This window comes from Limulus polyphemus, unplaced genomic scaffold (assembly GCF_000517525.1).
Source record: "Limulus polyphemus unplaced genomic scaffold, Limulus_polyphemus-2.1.2 Scaffold1361, whole genome shotgun sequence".
Lineage (NCBI taxonomy): Eukaryota > Metazoa > Arthropoda > Merostomata > Xiphosura > Limulidae > Limulus > Limulus polyphemus.
This window is the reverse complement of record NW_013666971.1, coordinates 97,007-113,953: the sequence shown is the minus strand read 5'-3', so window position 1 is coordinate 113,953 and position 16,947 is coordinate 97,007. Positions and strand designations below refer to the sequence as shown.

General features: G+C 35.1%; 1 protein-coding gene across 2 annotated transcripts; it reads right to left on the bottom strand.

Moving 5' to 3' along the window:
- Nucleotides 1-503: 503 nt before the first annotated feature.
- Nucleotides 504-9,909, bottom strand: LOC106463252 (oplophorus-luciferin 2-monooxygenase non-catalytic subunit-like). 2 transcript variants are annotated; one of them, XM_022390693.1, is made up of 4 exons: nt 9,634-9,909; nt 7,609-7,753; nt 3,831-4,812; nt 504-1,033 (listed from the first exon to the last, which is right to left on the bottom strand). In XM_022390693.1, the coding sequence occupies exons 3-4, from the start codon at nt 4,780-4,782 to the stop codon at nt 888-890; spliced, it is 1,098 nt and encodes a 365-aa protein (XP_022246401.1). In that variant the 5' UTR covers nt 4,783-4,812; nt 7,609-7,753; nt 9,634-9,909; the 3' UTR covers nt 504-887. The 2 variants fall into 2 exon arrangements, with proteins under 2 accessions (XP_022246401.1, XP_013778716.1); XM_013923262.2 differs by lacking the exon at nt 7,609-7,753.
- Nucleotides 9,910-16,947: the final 7,038 nt, after the last annotated feature.

Sequence of the window (16,947 nt, the reverse complement as noted above, 5' to 3'; positions counted from 1 at the left end):
GAGGTATTTACCTCACTTTGGTCTCCAAATTAGGGGCAGAAACCTATTGAGCTAATATCGTTGTTTTGATTGAATATGCAAAATTTTATCATTTAGAAAAATATTTTTTACATTTTTGGATACTTTTTACATTTTGTGTTGTGTTTTAAAGGGAACTCCTTATCATTTGAAAATATTGTCCCTCCAAGTGAACACAGAAACCTCATACTCCTAATGGGGAAGCAAAATTGAGAGACCTGAAAGGAAGAGCAATGAAAAAAAAAACTGATGTTTGTCATTTTTTAGCGTTTTTGAGACATTTTATGATAACTTTCGGCTATTATGATTATTTTTTTATGTTTTGAGGTTGTTTTTTCTTGTTTTTTTAACATTTTTCATTTTCTTAATCTGTATACCTTTAGTTTAAGTGCAGCAGATACCATTTAAATACACTTCTTAGTGGATAAACTTCTTCGTGTAAATAAGATTTTGCAAAAGGCAATTTTCAAAATTAACTTTCTTTATTCACTGATTCAACAGTATTATACAATGCTTATATTATTCGATGATGTCGAATAAGATACAAAATTCCCATCAAAACGATATTTTGCAATAGGTTTACCATCAAATATTGAGAATAGAAATATTCAGAATGTGTCCGAATATTCACTACTTGACACTAAAGGATGCTAATTAAAGATGAAATTAATGATACGCCATTAACGAAAAACATCACATCAATGTCACTTCAAGCATCTAAAGATGAATGAGTGTTGGATGTCACAGAGAAGTTGATAATAAAACCGCAGAGTCTAGAGGTACAGGAATATTGTTCAGTTATAAGGTTTTGATTAAATTTTTAATTAGGATCATTCTTTTTTAAAATTTTCTCTGTGAATAAACGATTTTCAGTAACATTCAATTTCATTCAGGGTAATTTCAAAAAGAGGTTTCTTTAAATCTGAACAAAAGTAGCCTTTGACATGACGTCTGATTCTTTCCCTTAAGCGAAGCAACCACTTCACATTTACACAAGTGCACAGGAAACGGTTATCTGCAATTGAAAAAAGAAACCTAGTAAATAGCTTATATTATGTATGCTAGCCATTATAAATTCGAAAATACTTAAAGGTAATAACAATTGATGGAATAGAAAGCTTAGAATACGTAATAGTATTGAACCTTTCAAGTTCTAAAATTCTTCCAAAGGCTAAAATATATGATATATAAGGTAGGCGTAAACCAATATCATATTTACCAATGAAGTAGTAACATAAGACCTTTGTTTGCTTTTAAGCACAAAGCTACATAATGAGCTATCTGTTCTGTGCCCACAGCGAGTATCGAAACCAGATGCTTAATGTTGTAAGTCCTTAGACTTAACACTGAGCCAAGGGGGTCGATAAGAAAAGCAACTGAAATTTATACTATTTCTATATTACCTTGACCTTGTCATCTGTAGGTAACATAATAATTCATTGTCACGTGACTACTGCTGTAAATTTCTCTTGTCATTTGTTTTTTACTTTTCCAAACATTTTCGTGAACATAACAATAACGGTTTTCCAAAGCTCGTTTAAGAAAACCAAATATCTAGCAATATGTTGGTGCCGCAGCAGAACACCACAGCCTCAGAATGGTATGGTCGAACTATCGCATGCATATGGTGGGTTTCATTGTTTCAGAGTCTGACTGCGTACATATCAAGAACCTCTTCCGAAAATTAGGGAAAAAAAACAACATTTTGATATTTGTATTTATTTAGGCTCAACACATTTCGAGAATATAGTTTATCCCCAAAGTTATTTTGCTGCTATTATTATTCTGGTAACTGCTTTAATATATGAATATGAATGTAGTTTTTTTAAAAGAAAATATCATACTGTTTTCACAAATGTGTTTTTTCATCAACATCTGCTTGTATCTCCTGTAATTTCTACCTATTCTTGACTTCTGCCTCACATTTACCATCCTTAGTTATCAGTTGCCCCAAGAAGACAAACTTGTCCACTTGCTCTATTGTATGACCATTCACTTTGATGTTGACTCTAACTTTTTCTTTTACATCTCTCCTCACAACCATGGTTTTATATTTTTATGTTAATGCTCAACCCATACTCTAAACTTCTTCTAAGTTCATTATTCTTTGTAATTCTTCCTTTGACTCTATCAATATCGCTGTATCGTGAGCGCACCTCAGTACCACTATATTAACCCTTCCAATTCTTATTCCTGGGAGATCATCTATCTCTCTAAATATCTGTTCTGTGTAAAGGTTGGATAGCTGTGGTGAAAGTATGCAACCTTAACACTGAAAGTATCTAACTGACTTCCTCTAGATGAATACTTGCTTTTTACTCCAAGTACAGGTTCTGGATGAATCTCACATCTCTGCTGTTTATATTACACTTGGATAACACATCTATTATCTTTTGATGGTACACCCTTTCAAAAGCTTTCCCATAGTCAATGAAGCATATATATATACTCTTGTTCACTTCGAGGTAATTATCAAAGATTCCACATTCCTTCTCATGATAAATCAGGTATGTATGAAACACAAGCGCTTACTTATAAGCATCTAGAAAATAAAATAATGGGTCTGAATTACATCCGGTTTCAATTTTCACCTCTTCAGTTTAATTTTTAACACCATGGAACTATAAACAAATTAGTGAATAGTCTACTTGATTCGAAAACAAATGTTAACCAATTTTTATGCTATTTATTCTAGTCTGAAAACACCCTATTTTAGTAAACCTTTAATATGAAAGGTGTCAAGTATTGTTGTGTCCGTAATAGCTGCCCCCCAGTGGCACAACGGTATGTCTGCGGGATTCCGGGTTTCGATACCCGTTGTGGGCAGAGCACAGATAGCCCTTTGTGTAGCTTTGTGCTTAATTACAAACAACCCCAAATAGCTGTTGAACTATAATTGTGCAATAATTACTTTTGTATATATTTGTAATTAAATGGTCACAAATACACCAGCGGCAGTGAAAATCTTCGGAAGACTCAACATACATTAATTATTTTATTTCTACGTAAATATCATTCACATTAAAATAAAATTTAAATGCATTTAATATGAAAAACTGTATTTGGAGATGTTGTTGAACATTTTTGACTATTTTTAATATAAACACATGAAGAGATTACATACATTATACATTTAAGCGTAAATGATTTATTAAATAAGAAAAAATTATATCAGTGCTTTGCATAAGTTATACTTGTAAAAAAAAGAAATACCCAACTTTACAATTATTATATACTGTTCTCGCCGATAGATAAATATACGAATTCAGCTACTAACACTATAACAATCAATTCTTTAACTTTCTTAGCAGCAACATATAATTCTTTGCAGGAATTTTGTTTTTTTCTTCACCATATCTTTAATAAAGAGAATGGATGTTCAAAAGTTTGATATATTGTTTCGAAGTACTTTTCTAAATAAACCAGTTTCGGATAATACATCCTAAACTAGATGGGCCCAATGGATAGCATGTCTGACTGTGGATCTGACGTTCTGTGGTTTGCATTCCGTTAACGGGTGCGTTATAAGAGTCTTACAAGAGTTGCCGTCTCGTTTATCACTTTAAAACAAAAGACGACTAGTGCAGATAGCCCTCGACTAATTTTGAGTGAAATTCAACAAAAAGCTTAAACTTGGCCTCGTTTAATGAAGTATACAACCATACCATAAATAATTCTAAATAGGAAAGACGTTTATTATGAGATATATTTAAGTACAAACTAAACATGTCATTTATATTAGTCTTACAGTGAGATTCATTAAGCTCTAAGTAAGTATATGATCAGCTAAATTAATTTTTAAGTAAACTCACCATTAACTACAAGGACTCCGTCATTCTTGTCAATCATGTTCAACAGCACAGGTTTAAACTCGGTATCTTTGAGTTTTTTCAGATTATTTTTGGAAATGTTTAAAACTTTTGGAACTTGGTTATGGAAAGCCTCATTAGCTATGAGAATAATTTTATTATTGGAAATGTCCAGATTCAACAAATTATTGGGTTTCGACAAGTGAAAGGCATGGTTGTTCAGAACAGCCAGTTTGTTAAAACGCAAGTCGAGTTGCTCTAGACAAGGAAGATCCTTAAAGGCATATGATCCAATGTGGAATATCTTATTGAAGGACAAGTCGATTTTTTTTAGTTCAGGCACATAGCCAAAAGCAAAGTCCGGAATACGTTTTATACCGTTGTATTTCAGTTGTAGGTAACCTAGCTTTAGAAAATGCTGAAGATCTTGAAACGGAAAAGTTTCTAGATCATTGTGGATTATCTCAATTCGTTTTAAGCTTTCATTAGATTGACCAAAAGCTCCTTTTTCTACTTTTTTCAAAGTGGTTTTATAAACATAAATGTATTCAAATCTTATATTTCCAAATATTCCTTTAGATAACGTAGAAATATCAGAGTTTGTTAAGCTTAACTTTCCAAAGTCTGTGACAGGAAACCATGAACTGAAAATCCTATGGAGATCATGAAAGTGTGCCAACTCTTTGCAAGTTAAAATTGGAAACCCTTGGGAGCCACCACACTCACAGGGTGCTATATATATCCAGGATGGACACCAGGGTTTATTAGAATAAGGAAGCAAGGGGTTCTGTCTGCCTGTAGGGTCTCTCAGTAATTTTCGGTAAGATATTTCACTTGGTTCTGTACTGTTTTTAATTTTAAAAATGAAGTCATTTGCTGGTGGAATATCATTAACTCCAAAGACGACTGGAACGAAGTAGAACCAGGCAGGTGAAAACAGCACAAGCAGCAACATTAGGATTTTCAGTTGTTACGCAGTTTATGACTGTGTAGAAAAAAAATTAAACGAAAAGGTGTGTAATAAAGATGTTTAAAACATTTAACAAACACAATTGAAATACCTTGTTTTATTATGAGATCAAATCTTCCAAATTATCAAGTTAATCTGTCAGAAAATATAATTGAAATGAAACATATAAATATAAATTAAGAAACTTATCTTCTAATTCAGAGTTAGGCGTTAAATATTTTGTGGAAAAAAAGGTATAATTTTATGTCGCAAAGACCCAAACTTGCAGACTTGAAAGTTTATTTTCATTACCAGACACTAGTTATAAATGATGAATTTTATTCTGTTCTCTAGACGTTAACTGTAAATAATTCAATTCAGATGAGAATCAACATTCGCAGGCACTTTGGTTTCAAAGTCATTGTTGCCACTCCATAAGCAATTTCGTGTCAGTACGGAATATATCTGTGTATATACAAATCAAAAACATTGATATTTATTAACAAAAAAGAATATTCAAAATTAGATAATAGATAAATCTTTAATGCGCTGATTTTGTTCTGATACTATCTCATTCCAATTGTAGTTAGTCTCCCAGTGGGCCAGCGGTAAGTTTATGGACTTACAACACTAAACTCCGTGGTGGACAGCGTGAATATAGTCTGTTGTGTAACTTTACACTAAAAACAAGAAATCAAAAAGAAAAATGCAACTGGTTCCCTTGTTACGAGTAAAGATAGCATTTAAGGCTAGCCTCAAAATTGTCAAAGATCGTAGAAATAAATCATTATATCCTAGCTAATTTCAGCTACAAGTAAAATGTATTTTATTTTGGTGCAAATGTTTTGATCGCTATGGCCCGGCATGGCCAGTTGGTTAGGGCGTTTGACTCGCAATCTGCGGGTCGCGGGTTCGAATCCCCTTCTCACCAAACATGATCACCCCTTTAGCAGTAGGGACGTTATAATGTCACGGTCAATCCCACTATTCGTTGGAAAAAGAGGAGCCCAAAAGTTGGAAATTGGTGGTGATGACTAGCTCTTTCTCTAGTCTTTCCATACTAAATTAGGAACGGCTAGCGAAGATAGCCTTCGTGCAGCTTTGCGCGAAATTCAAAACAAATTTAGCGCTATTGTAAGAGATATTGAATTTTGCTTGGAAATTTGTTTTCTATCTGACGACAAGCATTGTTGGGTAACGGATTTTAGGTATAAACACAACTAAGTCCAACACTAAGGTTTTCTTAATAATTAATGTCAACTTTTATGTTTTCCTTTAATAAACATTGTATGAGATTCACTTGGAGTAGCTATTATATTATGCTTTCCGAAAAACACGCAGAACCACTTCGAAACAGGAAGCTCAAGGGTCATTTAAAAAAGGAACTGACGTCATTGTCAACTAGCGCGTGTCCAAGATGACGTTAAAAGGATTACCAAACAACGGTTTTGATATTTGATCATCTGACATTTTAAAGTGAAAGATAGGCTCATTTTTAGATGAACTCTTGATTAGACCTTACCCTAACAGATTTTAAACACAGGGAGTTATTTAAAATTATCACATACTTTTTTATTATGTATGGGAAATGAGCTTTAAATATTTGGTGATTAACTTGTAACATGCACATATAATGATTAACATGCATAAGTAAAAAATATTTACACCAGTAAAAGAAACAAGTAAGGACACATCACATAACTACTGGGACAATTACCGATTTCACAGGAAACGCTTCTCTCTAACGAAGTTAAACATTTATTTATGAAAGAAGAATGTAATAAAGAAGTCTAGGCTCTTTCAAAGGTTCCAAAGAAGGGAAGGTAGACTATTAAAATAGCTTTAATGCGACAACGGACAAATTTTCCAATTGTATACTCTGTAGGATCTACTTGCTTAGAAACAAAAATTAATTCATTTACGGTCCCTAGGGCTTAGTTTCTACAACCATAAATAATCACTAATATATAATTGGTGTGATCACCTCTTCAGAAATTCTCAATAATTTATTGATGTATATTCTATGAGGCTCACTTGTTAGGAAAGCCTAAAATTCATCCATTTGTTTAGGATAGCTGAAGTATTCATTAATGTACGATCTTTGGACCAGTTTGATCAAGAAGTTTAAATATTTAACTAGTAAGTTGTTCCTGGAACCAATTTCTCTTTTACCGCGAAATGGCAGCTAAAATGTAAAGCAGTTCTTATTTATTACATTTCAGACAATATGTTTTCAATATCACTTTAATGTTTCTTTAGTGGAAATACACACCTAACTAGCAAGTAAACTATCTAGAAATTCAGTGTGACACAATTAATCCTGATAAATTATCTAGCGATTCCGTATGACACAACTAATCCTACTAGACTATCTAGAGTATCAGTTTGACACAGAAAAACCCACTAAACTATCTAGAGATTCAATACGACACAAAGAATCCTACTAAACTGTCTAGAAATTCAGTCTGACACAACAAATTCTACTACAGTATTTAGAGATTAACTATGACTCAAATAATCACGCTAAAATATCTGAGGATTCAGTATAACACAACTAACCCCACTAAACTATTTAGAGATTTACTCTGATACAAATAATCCTACAAAATTATCTAGAGATTCAATTTGACACAAACAACCTTGCAATATTATATTGAAATCCAGTATCACACAACTAATCCTATCAAACTATCTAGAGAATTATTCTCCCACAACTAATTCTACTAGACTATAGATCGAGTATAACACCACTAGCTATTTTAAGATTCAGTGTAACACTAGTAACCCTACTAAATTTGCTCTGTAAGTAAACATGTAGGAATAGTCCCTTACCTGAACATAAGTTTTATGTAGGTCGCTAGATAGACACTGCTAGTTACTCTATGACTACGTTCCATATACTTTCCAAGAAAAGCGCCTGCTAGTTGTATCACTTTGATCTTGTGTGTACAGCTGTAGCTAGGCAACTGCCGGTACACTAGAATATGTACATCAATAGGCACTTGATATTTCAAACTAAGGTGATTTTTGCTCGCTGTTTGGTTCCATTTTATGAAGAAAAAAATTAATCTAACTGTATTGCATTAATTCACTTTTATAGATTACAGATGTGGAAGAAATACAAGCTTAATTAAATATAGAAACAGTTAGAAAAAACTGTACATAAACCATAGTTTGAACTAGTAAAAGAGAGCTCGTGTGTTTATTAATTTATTGTTAAGCACAAAGCTACGCAATGGACATTTTGTGCTATACCCAACATGGGTATAGAAACCTGTGTTTAAATGTTATAAGGTCAGAGAGGTAACTCTGAGCCATAGGGGGGCAAGTAAAAGATAGAACAAGGGGCAACGCTAAGAGAAAATGATAAACAGCACATAAAAGAATGTCTAGGAGAAACTTTAAACAGATTATTTAGTGTAGAGAGAAGAACCAGTAGGTAATGAAGTATAGACAGAGAATGTAAGAGGTGAAACGTGGAGCTTAGATATGGAATAAAATAGATAGAATGTTGAATATAGACAAAAATACAAGAGACGGAACGTGAAGTTTACACAGAGAATAAAACAGATAATCGTAGAGGGTATACAAAAAACACGGTAGTTGGAATGTCGAGTTTAGATAAAGAACAACGTAGACAGAACGTGGAGTATAGATTGAAAACAAAATAGACGGAGCGTAGGGTGTAGACTGACAACACACTAGACGAAACATGGAGCTTAGACAGAGAATACAGTAGACTGAACGCGAAATATAGTAATAGGCACAATAGACGGAACGTGGAGCTTAGACAGAGAACATAGTACACAGAACATGGAGTATAGATTGAAAGTAGTAGATAAAACGAGGAGTATAGACAGAGAATACAGAAGAGGGAACATGGAGTTTAGACAGAGAACACAGAAGAGGGAATATGGAGTTTAGATCGAGAATACAGAAGAGGGAACGTGGAGTTTAGACCGAGAACACAGAAGAGGGAACATGGAGTTTAGACCGAGAACTACAGTAGACGGAACATGGAGTTTAGACCGAGAATACAGAAGAGGGAACATGGAGTTTAGACCGAGAATACAGAAGAGGGAACATGGAGTTTAGACCGAGAATACAGTAGAGGGAACATGGAGTTTAGATCGAGAATACAGAAGAGGGAACGTGGAGTTTAGACCGAGAACACAGAAGAGGGAACGTGGAGTTTAGACCGAGAACACAGAAGAGGGAACGTGGAGTTTAGACAGAGAACAAAATAGATGGGACGTGGGATCTATACAGGGAACACAGTAGAAAGGACGATGAGTTTATATAGAAAACATATTTTTAAACACATATCTGTAAACTACTTATGCACCAACTTGCTTATCTTTTCATAGCTTTGTTGGTTACAGGGTATAACACGAGTCATAAAACTATGAGAATAAAACACCGACAATATTACCGTTACTTCCATTGATTAATTCTGGTTTTTTATATTTTTATATTCCGTAGAAAATGACTGATTTAATCTACTTTTTGGTCAATTCTTTACACTGATTGTTAAAACGACAAAAAACATAACATTACACAATATGATGAAATATTTGGATCCTAGAGATAGTGAAAGATGCATTAACTAGCCGACAAATTCAGGGCTAAAGTAAGTTATTTAGAAATGTAGAACATGCATATGACTTTTGATTTTCAAAAAACAATAGAAAGAAACTTTGCGCGTGTATTATTTGCTTTACAAAGTTCGACAGAGACACAAATATAAAGTTTTAATGTTTAAGATATTTCTTACTACAAACGAGAAAACAGCATACTTATAGATGTAGATATAGATAGTCAAAATGCAAAAAGCAAAAATATGAATTTTATCTCTACCTGACGTAGTGACCAAGTACCAATAATGTCGATCTACTCGAAAATTGCTGGGTACGTATTTCGGATTTATAGTTTATAATCTACTGCACACGTCCTATAGCTGTAGTGTTCTAAAACCTTCAACTCTCTGCCTATATCTAAACGCTTATACTTTTCCTGGAGCAATAAATATTTCTCATTTCACTCTTAGTGACTTTTGTAACATTCCAAACACGTTATGCATTTTTACATTACATATATTCCCTGCCTCGTCATTCTGTCCTGGACGTGAATAAACATTAACCTTAGGAACGTTTGTCGGCATGGAAATATATAAGTTTCATGTGAAAAGATATGACAAAGCATAGAATAGATACATTGTTCGTTGACAACATGTATCCTTGATAATCCCGTAGTATCAAACAGGATATATGTAAGTGTACTTAAATCGGACAGTACATTTTGAATTAATAACTTTTACCACGAGATACTACGTGAGTGGAAATATCTTTGAACTTGTACATTGTATAAAAATATCTAAATCAAATACAAAGTTTGTGGAATACATAGTAAATATGGTAATCATTGAAAGTAATGTAATCCCATCTCGATAAACCAACCTGTTCTAATTTGCTAATATTGCTTTACCCATAAAATAATCATAGCAATTGTTTTAGTAAATATTCACTGTAGTATTTCTTAATACATTTTCATAGGTGTATCTATCCGATGAGAGTATTACTGTACATGTAGAACTCAACTAAAAAAAATGAATTTTTTTAGTTAAGTTTCATAGGCGACAACAGGTAAATCTCAAACAATTAGGCTTGAGTTGTTCGTTGTCAAAACAATTATTATCGTTCTTGGCCATATCATCATGCTATCAACTGGTTAAATATAATCCGTAACGGAAAAGTCGACAGATTTTGATAGACTTTGCCATATTTTCTTTTCGTTCTATCGGTAAACAAACTGAAACGTTGGTTATTAAAAAACAAAAGTGGACATGATGGAGCAGCCCAAGCATTATATGAACATTAATATAACCAAGTAGCTTAGACCTGATTTTTACAATATTTGATTCGAAATCATGATTTGAACTATTTAATGGAAATATGTTTGTTGTTAAACACAAAGCTATATCATAGGTTATCTATGCTCTGCTCGTCGCGGATATAGAAACCCTATTTGAGCGTTATAAGCCCTTAGACTTAATGCTGAATCACAGGGTGGAGCATAGAAATATGATATTGTGACGGATTTGCTACTACATATTTATCTTAATATCGATGTTCGTTCGAATTAAGTTTATATTTAGAAATGTACATAACTTATGCTGTTATATATGTATTGCAAACTCCCGCCTATTCTTTGAAGTCGAGGAAGATTCTCGAGTGTAAAAATCAACAATATATGTGTATACGTAAAACCAAAATTTCGAGAAACTCTCAACACGCCTATAAATATAACCAACGCGATGCGCCAAAAAAAAAAGAAGAGTATCTACTATTGGTTTGTTACAATTGATGTGTTATAAACTTCGTAAGCTATAACTGTGATTAACGCTTATTAACCGGGAACTTTACATATATTGACCAGGAACGTTTATAAATTTCGAACATTACAAATCATTCAACATCAGTGGATTCAAATCGGACATTAGCACTTTTACGAAAACATTACCTAACGTCACCGGTAGGAAAAATCCGCGTGTGATCAGTGAAGACCACAGAGCTAGCTAGATCCCTATTAAGTGAATTGTACCTACATCAACTCGAAATTAACTAGCTCATCGTGAACCCCTCGATAACACATCAAGGAAGTTCTAGACTAGAAAGAAGACTTTATATTGCTTGTAAGTTTGTAAATCTTTTATATATAAATCATTGTTTGCAATAACTATTTGTAATAACCGTTATTGTAAATCGTATTATTGTTTGTATATTAAAACATATTTGTATCAAACAAAGAAAATTGTGTGTATCAGTCTTGTTGGCAAATATCATAAATTGGATACATATCGCCATTTATTTAACTACTAAATCCAAAGTACAATTTAATTCAGTTTTAGACCGTTCGAAATTTTAATACATAACAATACTCAACATCATATCATACAGGGTGCTTCTAAACTGAATAGAATTGCTAATTACATTCCTCAAAACTGATTTTGATAAACACTTGTTTTATTTGTTGAAAAACTGTGCCGATTCATGATTTATTCATAACTGAACATACCATACATATTCGAAAATCACAGAAAGAACAAAAACCACGGAGAAAAAAACAGAAGCAAAATAACTATAGATTATATTTGTTTTTGTTTTTTATGTGTGTGAGACAGGATTATACAGTGGTAAACGGCGTTAGAAGACGTGAACGACAGAGGAAGGAGGTCTATATATGCACAACTGTAGTGGTGGCAAAAATAGTGTAGATATTACAATCACGCTATATAACCATGTTGGCTGATTTTGATAAATGGATAGCGAGAGGTGAGAGACTTGGTCTAAATTCTAAAAGATAGTTACTAGAGTTTGTTAAACAACAAGAAATAGAAAGAGAAGAACGGCAACAGAAGAAAGAGGAGGACAGACAGAGAAGAGATTAAGAAAGACTAAAAGAAGAAAAGGAAATAGAGAGGGAGAAATAATAAGAATACAAATTGAGAAAGAAGAAAAGAAAAGGAGAGAGAGGAGAGACTGGAAATAGAGAGAATAAGAGCACAAATTGAGATTGCCAAGCTCACCTAACAGAAAGACGTCATGGATGCTTTCCTGGAGAGATATGAAAGATTCGTCCAAAGTTAGAACTGGGAAAAGGCAAATGGGCAGTATGTCTCAGCCCTCTTTTCACAGGAAAAGGCCTAGAAGTATATGCAGGCATGATATCAGAAGATGCCATGGACTATGACAGTTAAAAGTAGCTTTAATGAAGTGCTATGAACTTACCGAAAAAGGTTTTCATTGGAAGTTCAGAGAAGTCAAACCTGACACTGGAGAAATGGTATTTCAGTTTGTGGCACATCTACAGTGATACTTCATAAGATAAAGTGGCTACATTTTGAGGGACTGGCAGATGTGCCAATACCGGAACAGTTCATGATCAACTGACATGTCAGTGGTCCAAAAGGAGAGAGCACCAAAAGATGTGGACGAGATGGTCAAGCTGACAGAACCATATATGGAAATCCATGGAGTGAGTATAATTGGCAAGTCCAAGAATAACCAGTTAAAGTCGAAACCAATGGTGGTTGACCAGAAGCAGGAGTCCACCAAAGGTGACAGGAGGTTAATAAACAAATGGGAGAAGAGATTCTATAAAATAGGGCATATTGCAAATTAGTGTAAGTCTGGCAATAACAAGCAACAGCAGAAATCTCAACATAAAGCAGCTGGAGCCACCTACAAAGATGTTGCTGCCAAAAAAACAAGATAAGAGTGACTATCACCATGGATGTTGCTGCTAGAAGAAACAGAATAGCGACAAACCATCAGGTTCACCACTAGAAGTAAGTGATATTTTCATGATATATCAGTGCACTACTAATGGCTAGCTCAATTTAACAAACGGGACAACAGTGCCTATGGTGAATGGAGCATGTTACAAACATCCAAAAGTGCAGGTAAATCACAACATGCCAGTAGACGAAGGCTATGTTGGGGCAAGAAAGTGAACGTCCTACGAGACATTGGATGCAGTAGTACAGCAGTGAGAATCAGTCTTGTATCTGATGGCCAGATGACAGGCAATGTACATCTTTGTGTGCTGATTGATGGAACAATGAGAAAGTTTCCCATAGCAAGAATAAAGGTGGACCTCTGTACTATGTGGGAGATCTTGAGGCCATGTCTATGAAGGCACCCATCTATGAGTTGGTGATTGGAAATATACTAGACAGTCTAAGTTTGGAATAACCAGACAGAAATAAAATGGATTAAGCATCTGCAGTCACAACTAGAGCCAAAGAAAAGAACTGCAAGTAAGATATCGAGCCCCAGCAAGTATCAAAATGTGACATCCTGAATGTAAGTCTGCAGCAATTGAAGTCTGCAGAAGAAAGACTCTTCACTGCAGAAACTTTTGGACAGTGCCCAGGAGAAAGTCGAGCACAAGATAAAGGGGGAAAGAGACTTACAGAATAAATGATCAGAATAAAGGCTGTACCAGATCTATCAAGGCAAATATACTGGACAAGTTAAACAGAATATCGAACTCAAATAATGAAGCTAGCTGACCAGTCGATTGTAGGAGGACATCTAGGAGTAAAAAAGATGGCAGACAGAATCACCAGTAACTTCCTTTTGGCCGGGGGTCATTGGAGAAGGGAGCAGATCCTGTAGGTCATGTGACGTCTACCAAAGGACAATACCTAGGGGAAAGGTAGCCAAGGTGCCATTGGGTGAAATTCCTCTCATAAAAGAGGCATTAAGCAGAATAACTGTGGACTTGATTGGACCACTAGCATCTGTTTCTGACATGGGCAACAGGTATGTGCTGACAGTAGTCGACTATGCAACATGTTACCCAGAAGCCATAGCACTGCCGAAGATAGAGATAGAGAGAGTAGCAAAAGCCCTCCAGGAAGTGTTCTGCAGAGTAGGCTTTCCAAAAGTAGTCCTGAGTGACAGAGGGACCCGGTTTACTTCAGAACTTATGCAACCCTAGATGTAATGGATTTTGTGAGAGAGGTAATGGAATCGTAAAGAGCATGTTGAAGAAGATGTGCCAAGAGAGACCACGTGACTGAGACAGATACCTGCAAGCAGTATTATTTGCTTATCGAGAAGTCCCATAAGCAAGTACAGGATTTTCAACCTTAGAGTTACTGTATGGAAGAACAGTACGAGGTCCTATGCAGATATTGAAAGAGCTATGGGCAGGAGAAGAAGAGTTAGAAGTGAGGAACACATACCAGTATGTGTTAGACCTCAGAAACCGACTGGAGGAGACCAACTTGGCCGAGAAAACATGGATGCTGCTCAAGGAAGTCAGAAGCCCTACTATGACAAGAAGGTAAAGAATTGATGTCTCGCGGTCGGACAGAAGGTGTTAATTTTCCTACTCACAGACAGCAACAAACTCCCCTTGCAATGGAAAGGAGCTTTTGAAGTACAGGAAGTGGTCAACGGGATGAACTATAAGGTGAAAGTGGATGGGAAGACCAAGATCTACCATGCTAATATGTTGAAGAAGTACTTTGAGGCTGAGGAAGACATAATAGGTACAGCTATTGAGGCACAGATGGATGTTGCAGGTGTGGCTGTCATAGACACAGAACCAGAAGATGGTGACTTTGTCATAGAAGAGGAAGACCTACTAGACTTAAGACTACTGGCTGCAGTAGTCAATATTAGGGAAGAACTGATAACAAGCAGAAGAAAAACTATTAAATCTACTTTAACAGTATGCAGATGTCTTCACAGATAGACTAGTTAAGACAGATCTTGTGTAACACAAGACTGAGACTATGACTGGGGATTCAGTCAAGGTGAAGCCCTATCAGATGCCCTATGTGATAAGAGACCTGATAAAGCAGGAAGTTGAGGCAATTTTAGAAAAAGAAATCGTCGAACTTTCAAATTCAGCTTACTGTTGACGAGTAGTAATCGTGAAAAGAGGGATGGATCAAACTGCTTCTGCATAGACTTCCGGATGCTGAACCTCGTGTCGAAGTTTGACTTCAAACCCATGGGCAATCCAGAGGCTATCATGGCAAAACTAGATAGAGCTAAGTTCTTTTGAAAGATCGACTTCAGTAAAGGTTATTGGCAGATTCCAATGGAGATTGGATCTAAAGAGAAGACGGCCTTTGTGAAATCAGACAGATGTTACCATTTTAAGAGAATGCTGTTTGGGTTAGTCAACTCAGCAGCAATATTCAACCACATGATGAAGAAGATATTGCATAACATTACAAACATCGAGAATTATGTGGATGACATTCTGACGCACACAGCCAGATGAGAAGGCCACTTAGAGAGCTGTTCAGATGAATGAGAGTAGCAGGTCTGACCATCAGACCATACAAGTGCTACATCAGCGATCCTGTGCTAGAGTTTGTTGGACACAAGATGGGTGACGGACTGTAGTCGTGGAAGAGGAGAAGCTAACCTGCATACACAATGCACCAGTTCCAAAGACCAAGCAGCAAGTCAAATCATCCCAAACTATGCTGAAATTGCTGCACTATTGACTGACCTGACCAAAAAACAAGATGGAGTGGGATCAACCACAGCACATGGCATTCCAGAAGTTAAAGAACATTTTGGGGAAGATCGTCAATCCTTAGAATGCCAGACTTCAACAAACTATTCATGATTCAGGCCGGTGCTTCAGACTTTGGAACTGGGGTAGTACTCCTATAAGAACATGAAGAACGATTGTTTCCGGTAATGTATGTAAGTAAAATGCTGTTGGGTAGTGAGAAGGTCTACTCTGTAATCGAAGATAATGTCTGCTCATCGTATTTGCCATCCGAAAGTTCCAGAACTACCTATACAGGAAGAAGTTCATCATCCAGACAGACTATCAACCACTTGCATACATCCAGAGGTGCAAAATCGACAGAGTATGGAACATGAAGTGACTGTTGTATCTCCAGAAATACAGGTTCCACGGTGAAACCATCAAGGGGACTGCAGATGTTTGTGCAGACTGTATGAGTAGACTTTGTGTATGAACTGGAAACAGTCTTTGCATATAATGTAAAAAAAATATATTTTGTTTGAAGAGGTGCTTATTGTTGGATAAACAAGAATTTTTAGTTTAAGAGTTCTTATTTAGTTTATTTAGTGATTTAATATTTAATGATTATTTTGTTTTCATAACAAGAGTGTTAAATGTTAATTATTTTAAAAGCGATAATTATGACAAATTTCGTTACATAACACTGTAAAAGTTGTACATTGTACATGCAGCTTAATTGTTCTACTAGGCTTTTGTACTACTGTTGACGTCATCTTACTCAAAGTTTCTAAGTTTTTCTCGTTATGTGAATATTGTTGTCATTAGATGGCTAGATATTTCTAGATTTTTCTGTCGCACTTTATAAATACGTGCAGGTACAGAGTGCGAGTAAGAAGTTAAAGTTAGTTAAAGTGAAGTTAGAGTGAATGTGTTATTGTTAGTTTAGCTGTAACAAACAATATCTAAAGTGAGTTTCAAAGTGGTATTGTAGCAACAGAGATAAATATAAAAATTTATCTTGTCAAAGGGTGTTCTAGAGCAATTCATCCCGCCTGTGTAGACATTGACGAAAAGGAGAAAATTATTTAAAGCTTTGAATAGAACAGTGATAACCAACAGTGTAACGAATTTTTGTACATACATTTG